The 9,399-nt window shown below is 39.1% G+C and overlaps 1 protein-coding gene across 1 annotated transcript in view; it reads right to left on the reverse strand.

The window, feature by feature from the left end:
• Positions 1–4,929: 4,929 nt before the first annotated feature.
• LOC147471787 (uncharacterized) overlaps positions 4,930–9,399 on the reverse strand; it is an 18,424-nt gene continuing 13,954 nt past the window's right edge. Inside the window, exons 10-14 of the mRNA XM_086536753.1 lie at positions 8,276–8,470; positions 7,927–8,051; positions 7,411–7,541; positions 7,005–7,124; positions 4,930–5,480 (exon numbers count right to left, since the gene is read on the reverse strand). Coding sequence (XP_086392879.1) covers positions 5,305–5,480; positions 7,005–7,124; positions 7,411–7,541; positions 7,927–8,051; positions 8,276–8,470 — 747 coding nt within the window. The 3' untranslated portion in view covers positions 4,930–5,304. The remainder of the gene's footprint in view (positions 5,481–7,004; positions 7,125–7,410; positions 7,542–7,926; positions 8,052–8,275; positions 8,471–9,399) is intronic.

Here is a 9,399-nt window from a genome sequence, read left to right on the forward strand (position 1 = left end):
CTTTTTATTTATTGAGTGTTTGTATTGTTTGCTGTTCTGCAATTTCATTTTTTTGTGTGATCTGGATTTCCTGCACTTATTTTTAGGTGCTATTAGAATTATTTTGTTGAAAAAGTGCTTCATATTAGCAAAAAGTTAATCAGTCAGCACATCTGAGTATGATTTATCTGTATTGTATGTTCATATATGACATATTTCAAAATATTGAACCACTTTGCTCAGGTACAGATTTAGATCATGTGTCTCAGTTTAAGGCCATCAAAATATGTTTTAGGATGCATTTGCAAAGAAATGACTGTTTGGATTACACGTTTATTCAGACCTTTACACCTTAAATAAGACTCCATTCTCTTTTGTTATTTTGTATGTAAAAGTTTTACAACAACCTTAAGGGTATAGAAGATACTGATCCAGTTACTCAGTTAATTTTATTTACATTTTCCTTTCCATGGGAAAAGTAAAAGTTCCTGATAAATGAGACTTTTATACTACAACCTATACACCGCCTTTTGTGTAGGAACTTTTATTCCCACTCTACATTATAATTGTACATAGAAAGAAACAAGGAGAATCCTTTTCACTTAAAAATGTTTAAAGGAAATGCTAGATAACTACTTCCATCCTTCCTAAACAGGATGTAAAGCTTCATATCACAAAAAGACCTGAAGAGTTTAGGCTTTATGGTGCTCAACCCATTGGGGATGCTTGGAGGAGAGAGAACTCACTACACTGACATTGCCTTGTCAGATTACGTAAATCTTTTATCAAGAGCATGTACACAGAAGTACTTGCTTGATTTTTACTCAAGGCAAGGAGATTACTTCAAAACCTTTTGATAGCTTGTTCCAAAGCATCAGAATGTTGTCTCTGCATGTAGATTGTCTGAAATGAACAATAGTTAATCTTGTGCATGTGTATGTATAATACGTCTGTAATTACGCATTGCTGAGTACTTGAATGATCTGTTAGACAAAAAAAGAGAAGAAAAAGTGAATTCCACACAAAGAAAATGAGATTATAGTTTTTAACTATATTGATTCTATTTGTGTTCTTAGTGTAGAAGTATTTTGGCATAAAAATATGAATCCGGTAGTTCATACTATGATCTGTATCAGGGCTATTCAACTGGCAACTTGTGGACTGAATCCAGATATTCTGAATGTTGTAGATGGATCCCAGGCTCCAAGAGGAGAAAAACATTATTAAATAAAGACAAAAATCCTCCTCTTTTATTTTGTTTGAATAGATTAATATGAGATTAATAATAATAATAAAAAAAACAGTGGTTACACTACCCTGTGGTCATATTGGTTGTTTTAAAACATCTATTCTGACCACTGCATACATTGGAACTTGTCTAACAACCTTTGCTCATAATAATTGAAGAGCCCTGATCTAGATTAGGTTGATGGTAATGTTGATGTTCATGAAATATCTTCCATTTGATTCATGATATTTCTCTCAAATAAGCAGTATGCTATCTGGACAAAGGCTTTTTCAATGGATTTTTTAAATAGGCATTAGAACTATTGTTTTGATTTTACTTGTCTATTTTTGTTAGTGGTGATGATGGTGGTTATCAAATTTTATATGAAGTTATTCATATATTATATGGTTCTTTAGTATGAAAAGCAGTATATTAGCATTGTTTCTGTATACTGCTGTAGTGTCTTGCAATTTGGCATTGGCCAAAAGCCAAACTGCAGTCTTCCTTGATTGGATTTCAGTTTTGTAGTGCATTTGAAATGTTATTTAAGTTATAAATTTTACAGAAATAACTAAACACACGCTCAAGTGCCTCAAGGAAGCCTTTTTATTTGATCTAGCTCATAGTAGGTCTCTTTAGAATTTATATGTGATATAGCATTTTATCTTACCATCTAATGTGTAAGAAAAAAGGAAATATATTTTCCTGTTTTGAAGAGAATCTCCATTCCAGTTTAGAAAATTAGATATTAGAAATGAAATCTGTTGCAGCTGTTCAGCAGAAGTTGAGTGTAATTTACAATTGTAGATAGATATATTACCAAAGAATCTCTAGTTATGATTATAAGGCAATAAAAAAAATTGTATTATAAACATTGTAATCACTTGTATGAGTGTGTGCAGTGGTGTGTGTGTGCTTGTGTGAGATTGTACTTGTATGTTATTTTAATTAATATTGTAATCATACATTTGACTGTGTATATTTGTTTATGTAAAAGAGGTTGAGAGTGTTTATGTGTGTACTTACAAATATGTGTGCTTGGAAAATAGTTAGTATTAGAAGATCCCTTTATTTTATAGTCTAGATCTTTATTTTGTATATGTATTCTTTAAATTAGTAATTTAAAATTATTGATAATGTATCTGTAGTGTGAAGTAGGTTATGAATTTAGTATGAAAACAATGATTTGAGGAAATGAAGGTTTAGTTTTCAGTCTTATCATGCCAGTCATCCAGATTTATATACTTTCATTCCATTTGGTGGGGTTGAAAAGTGAAATGGTGAGATGAAAGATACTATTCAATAGAAAACTTGAAATATATTATGATGTATAAGCTTTTGACATATTTAGCTCAACTATCTAACTTATATTGAATGCATGGTGTTTTCATTTACATCTACAGAGACACTTCTTTTAGACTGTAGTAGACTTAGGGCTGGGTTTAGCTGCTGGAAAGCTGGGCAATTGCCCAGGGACCTGCACATATTTCAGAGAAAAAAATGTAAGTGGAAATGTACTTATGAGTGATACTTATTGGAGCAGATAACCATTCTTTTTTTTGTATCACAATTAATTAGATAGAGCAGGCAACCACTACTGAAGGCTGCCTAGGTGACTCCACAAGTCTAAATTCAGCCCTGAGTTGACCAAATAGATTAATAATCTGCACTACTAGTAGATGATGAATAAAGCATATACCTTACTCTTTAGTTTCATAGTGAAGAGTACAAATCTAAAGAGAGAGTAAATAATGTAGTAACTCAGGGTTTAGTCCCTTATGCTTCATCATATTATGAAATTAATTTATTAAAGTTTTGCAGTATAATCTACACATTTTCTTCCTTACATATAGTGTAGTTGCTAAAATAATTTTAGTGAATTGCATCTTATTTCCTCAGATAACAAAAAAAAATAAAACAATGTTGCTTATGAAGATCTAAGATTATTGTATTCTTTCTAATGTTAAGACTACTCAATTTTTCACCTGGATGTAATACCAAAATTAAAATTATGTCATGGCATTGAGAAGAATGGAGAAAATATTAATCATAGGCTTTGCAACTTATTATAAGAACAAAACTTGTAAATATTAATGACTTCTGCTGCATAATAAAGGTATTGCCTAGTGCATTTTGCATCAAGTAGAACTAACAAGGAACACAAAGCTAAGAAGTTATATAGAACCATTCAGGATTTGCTAGAACACTTTATGGTTGTCTTTACTTTGTGAAGGATTACTTTGTCCCCAGAACTATATGTTCACTAACAGCATTGTATTTAGTAATTTATACTTCTAATACTTAGGATTTTGCTCTCTCTTTCTCTCTCTCACTCTCTCTCTCTCTCTCACTCTCTCTCTTTTTCTCTCACTCTCTCTCTTTTTCTCTCACTCTCTCTTTTTCTCTCTCTCTCTCTTTTTCTCTCTCTCTCTCTCTCTCTCTCTCTCTCTCTCTCTTTTCTCTCTCTCTCTCTCTTTTCTCTCTCTCTCTCTCTTTTCTCTCTCTCTCTCTCTTTTCTCTCTCTCTCTCTCTCTCTCTCTCTCTCTCTCTCTCTCTCTCTCTCTCTCTCTCTCTCTCTCTCTCTCTCTCTCTCTCTCTCTCTCTCTCTCTCTCTCTCTCTCTCTCTCTCTCTCTCTCTCTCTCTCTCTCCTCTCTCTCTCCTCTCCCTCTCCTCTCCCTCTCCTCTCCCTCTCTCTCTCCTCTCCCTCTATCTCCTCTCTCTTTCTCTCTCTCTCTCTCTCTCTCTCTCTCTCTCTCTCTCTCTCTCTCTCTCTCTCTCTCTCTCTCTCTCTCTCTCTCTCTCTCTCTCTCTCTTTTCAGTTTTTTCTCACTCTTGTTTATGACAACACTGTTCTGCTTGCAGTGTACAGAAGTTGAACTGGTTATCAATATCAAAGTCTGTCTTTAGAGTGCCTAAGCTCAGTTCATCAGTGACATGCACATTGTGTAGTGTGTTTATACCAGCATGTAAGTCTTTCAGTAGTAGTATGTATATAAAAGGAAATGAATTATTAAATGTAATCTTACATGTTTATACCAGGCAATTGTCAATGGTGATGTTTGATTATTGATGTTAAATTATGTCAAAGGAACAAAAAAGTATATTAATGTATGGTTGTACTGTTGTACAAATTTCTCTCCTATCCCTAAACCATCCAGTTAAGCTGTAAAACTTACTGGAACAGAATTGGAAATACTCAAATCAGTAAATTTCTTCATCTGTGAATTTTGGATAGGTTTTAATAAATTATGGAAACATTGTAAAGCTTTTATTATACCTTGAAAAGTTGAGAGAGAGTAGGAAGGAGATATAGAGACAGAAACGGAGAGAGTGTAAGTGAGAATGTGTGTGTGTGTAGTGTACAGCAGATACACCATTTCCTGTGAGAAGTAATCTAATGATATCTAGTATGTTATTTGCTAAATTGTCAGCATCAATTTTTCATCTCTTCTTTTTTTTTTCCCAGACATGCTACATATGTGTGTGTGAGTGATTGAGCGAGTGAAAATGAGAGTGAGTAAGTGTGTATGTGTGTGTGTGTATGAGAATGAGTGAGTATATGTGTGTGCGTGTGAGAATGAGTGTGTGGGTGTGGGTGTGGGTGGGTGTGTGTTGTGGTAGATACAATCAGTTGCATGTGACTGCAGCAGAACATTAGTATGTACAGTTTCAACAAAACTTATACCATTGCTTTTTGCTAGGACAAACAAAACACATGTTGCTTTAGAAGCTTTACTATATTGTAAAGAATGATAGGTTCAAGATTTTTATGAACCAGGGTCATCCCATAAGCATTATCTTCATTTACATTTGAATTCCATTAAGTGGGAGATATGTATGAACTCCAATTATTGAATAACAATGTACAAAGTGTATCTTGAATTCCCTGTAATGTGATACGGATGCAAATACATGGTATCTAAGGAAAGATGTAAATCATTACTTATATAAACATGTAAATGGTAAAGAAATATGAACTCACATAAAACATCCATATGTGCATGAATGGGTAAGAATTCCCTTAATGTATAGGCATGCATTAACTTACTATACTTGATTCCAATTAGAAGATATGCAGATAGACTTGAAGAAACCCTTAGCCAAAGTAAATAGAACAGGGATTGGTTCCTCCTCCATGAATGAAGTCTGATACCATGACAATAGTGCCATTCGGGTGGGTACACTGCACCTGAAGGCAAGCCAGTTCGTCCTCACTGAGTTTCCAAAACCATGCAACTCCGCAGTGCTTGCAATCGACCCTGGTCCCGTCGTCTGTTAAAGGTGTTCTGATTTCAATATCTATCATGCCCTGCCTGCATTTATATCTGCCTTTCTCTCTCTCTCTCTCTCTCTCTCTCTCTCTCTCTCTCTCTCTCTCTCTCTCTCTCTCTCTCTCTCTCTCTCTCTCTCTCTCTCTCTCTCTCTCTCTCTCTCTCTCTCTCTCTCTCTCTCTCTCTCTCTCTCTCATTCTCTCTCTCTCTCCCCATCTATATATCTATCTCTCTCTGCTTCTCTCTCTACCTCTCTCTCTCTTTCTATCTTTTTATATCTCTATCTATCTATTTATCTCTGCTTCTCTCTCTCCCTCTCTCCCTCTCTCTCTCCCTCTCTCTCTCTCTCTCCCTCTCTCTCTCTCTCTCTCTCTCTCCCTCTCTCTATCTCTCTCTCTCTCTCTCCCTCCCTCTCTCTCTCCCACTCTCTCTCATGCACACTCTCTCCCACTCTTTCTCTCTCTCTCTCTCTCTCTCTCTCTCTCTCTCTCTCTCTCTCTATCTCTTTCTTTCTCTCTTTCTCTCTCTCTCTCTCTCTCTCTCTCTCTCTCTCTCTCTCTCTCTCTCTCTCTCTCTCTCTCCCTCTCTCTCTCTCTCTCTCTCTCTCTCTCTCTCTCTCTCCCTCTCTCTCTCCCTCTCTCTCTCCCTCTCCCCCTCTCTCCTACTCCCTCTGCCTCCCTCTTTCCCCTCCCTCTCCCTCTCACTCCCTCTCTCCCCCTCCTGACTCTCTCTCTCTCTTTCTCTCTCTCCCCCTCCCTCTCCCTTTCCCTCTCCTCCCTCCCTATATTTCCCTCACTCTCCCTCTCCTTCCCTCTCTCCCCCTCCCTCTCCCTCTTCCTTTCCCTCTCCCTCCCCCTCCCCCTCCCTCTACCTCTCTCCCTCTGCCATTCTCTACCTCTCCCTCCCTCTCTCCCTCTACCTCCCTCTTCCTCCCCCTTCCTCTCTTCCCCTCCCTCTCCCTCTCTCCCTCTGTCACCCTCTAACTCTCCCTTTACCTCATCCTCCTCCTCTCCCCCCTCTCCCTCTCTCTCTCTACCTCCCTCTTCCTCCCCCTTTCTCTCTCCCCCTCCCTCTTCCTCCCCCTTTCTCTCTCCCCCTCCCTCTTCCTCCCCCTTTCTCTCTCCCCCTCCCTCTCCCTCTCTCCCTCTGTCACCCTCTAATTCTCCCTTTACCTCTTCCTCCTCCTCTCCCTCTCCCTCCCTCTCTCCCTCTACCTCCCTCTTCCTCCCCCTCTCCCTCCCTCTCTCCCTCTACCTCCCTCTTCCTCCCCCTCTCCCTCTCCCTCCTCTCCCCCTCCCTATCCCTCCCTCCCTCTGCCACCCTCTACCTCTCCCTTTACCTCTTCCTCCTCCTCTCCCTACCCCTCTCCCTCCCTCTCTCCCTATACCTCCCTCTTCCTTCCCCTCCCCATCTCCCTCCCTCTCCCTCCCTCTCTTCTATCCTTGAGAATGAGCTAAAAATCTTTGGGAATGACTCGCAGAAAGAAATTTCCGCGTGTCGTTCGCCCTCTAGTCCAAATCCGTACCATTGAGCCAGTGGATGATCGCAGTCTTCAGCAGGGGCTTGAAGACCGGGTACAGCACGAACGGCATGAGGGTGCTGTTGACTGTCATTGTAAGTTCCGGGATTTGGCGCATCGGCGTGGCTGCTCAGGTGATTTGTTGGAACACAGACGGTGATGCAGGTTTGAGGGGGGAGGTAATATTTTGTTTACAGTAAATTGGAATAGTAGTGTTAGTATTGTATCTGGTGTTATCATCATTATTATCATGATCAACAGAAGGGCTATCAGGAAAATAAGCACAAGAGCATCCAGCGATTTTTATATTGAATATGAAAATAGAAGAGTTCAGGGGAAAAATATCTTAAAGAATGAGATGTATACACACAAATACGCCCGCAAATGTCTCTATGCCAAAAAGTCTACTTACTAATGTTTATGAAGTCTGCTTCCACGCTCTCCACTGCAGTTTTGGTTGCCTGAATCTGCACGTACTCCAGAAGAGGAGAGGCCAACTGGATGGCATTGGTGTGGAGTTCTTTCTCTCCCAGGACCAGGACGCTGCAAAGGGTAGAGAAAGTCACATAGGAATGAAGTTGAATAAAGCGGGAATTCGCACGGGGACATTGCAGCGACTCGTGAAATGCGAAGAAACTGGGCGAAGGTGATCAGAAACCAAGGCGAGGAACAAGTACCAAATTCAGCAGGATTAACATAAATGACAATTTGCGAAATTTCAAACAGGAATGAAAAGAAAATTTTCGTTGTATATAACTAGCCAATGTAATTAACACAATCTGACGTCATTAATAATCATCAGCTGAACCAATGCTATCAAAGTAAGCACATCGGGAGATACTGGTGGTATTCAAAAAATACATATGGCTCCACTTCCAATACTATCTAATAACATGGAGTTTGTCGACGAGGCAGCTAATCGACTTACAGTTCTTTGAGGCTTGCAAGGTTCTTGAAATCGAAGACGCCGTCCGCAATCACCGCATTTTCGTCCATGATCATCAGGGTGTGAAGATATTCCAATGAAGGTATCCTGCGCGTGTCCATTAGTACCTACAGGAAAAGGGAAACTAAGCAGAGGGAGGACTGGAGAAATGGAAGCTGTATTTTATCAAAATTAGCAGAGAAGTATCGTTGTACCTTGGGTAAATATGGTGCAAGATTGGTGCAGCATTGCAGTATTTACGAAAAGAAAAATGAGGAAATACATTACATACTGTCCAAGATAAGCATAGCGAGTAAAATTACTATCGTCAGAGGTGAACCTCATTGCTCACCTCAAGAAGGTAGAGGCTTTCGAGGCCGGGGAAAGACTCCAACACGGAGAGGTCGTCGTACTTGAAGGACTTTAGTTTCGATCTCCCTCTGCTCTTGGCGGCCTTTTGGTCTTCAAGTACCCTGTTGAAGCTGTCTCTCAGCTTTTTGGTATTTTCGTGACAAGGGTCTCCAGTCAAGCCGGCGGGACAGTCGGACTGTAATTATGTGCCATATACAGTCAGAATAGGATAGTAGACACATAACATTGAGACGATGCTGCTTGCAAATGCAAGTTGGTAGTAAACCAGATATATCGGGTTCGTTTTGAGAAAAATGAGCCAGATGATCTTCACTCCTTAAAGAGAATTTAAAAGATATTTCCTCTTTAAAGCTATTCATGATTTTATATTTTTTTCATGCAGGCGTCCAGAGAGTGACTCAGTTTGCACAATAAGCTTCTGTTTCTGGGGATGTAACTAATGACAAGCTTCCTCAACTTCAAAGATTATGACCTCTCTGAATTAATTCCTATAATCCATTGGTCCCTTTTACGCCCTGCCCTAAATGCCTAGGAATTCCGTAGAGCAAGCGTCTGAAACAGGCTGTTACGGATCACATCTGGTGCTGCGTGTCTTCTCTGAGTTGCTCAATTACTACAAAGACTTTCTTAGACACGAGTAAAAAGGTAACCTAGTTAGATTATTTACAATCTTATTTTTTTATTAATGGGATTCCTAATTACAAGTAATAAAAACTGGGCGTGATAGATTTTCTATAACATCTCGCTATTAATTAAATGAGACTTCTTCATTAATTTGCCATGATAACCAACTTCCTGCTACTAGCTTCAGGGCAGTCAATTGATTGTGGGAGCTGTCCCGTTGTTCTATTTCCTTTTGGGTTCTAGGCACTAGTTTGCTCTCTTTCGCAAAACTCGCCAACCTAAGCTACACATATCAACATAATTTCCTTATTTCAGCTCTTATCATCCTCTCATACGTCCATAAATCACCATTTAAACCTATACTGTCTCGATCAAAATTGATATATGGTCATGTACAAAACATCAGTATGCAGTACAAACATTCTTGGTAAATCAGCAATGGCCTGAAATCACTTACTAACAGAGCCATTCAGCCATAAG

This window comes from Penaeus japonicus, unplaced genomic scaffold, assembly GCF_977035675.1.
Source record: "Penaeus japonicus unplaced genomic scaffold, GWHDUDI00000001_assembly GWHDUDI00000005, whole genome shotgun sequence".
Classification (NCBI taxonomy): Eukaryota; Metazoa; Arthropoda; class Malacostraca; order Decapoda; family Penaeidae; genus Penaeus; species Penaeus japonicus.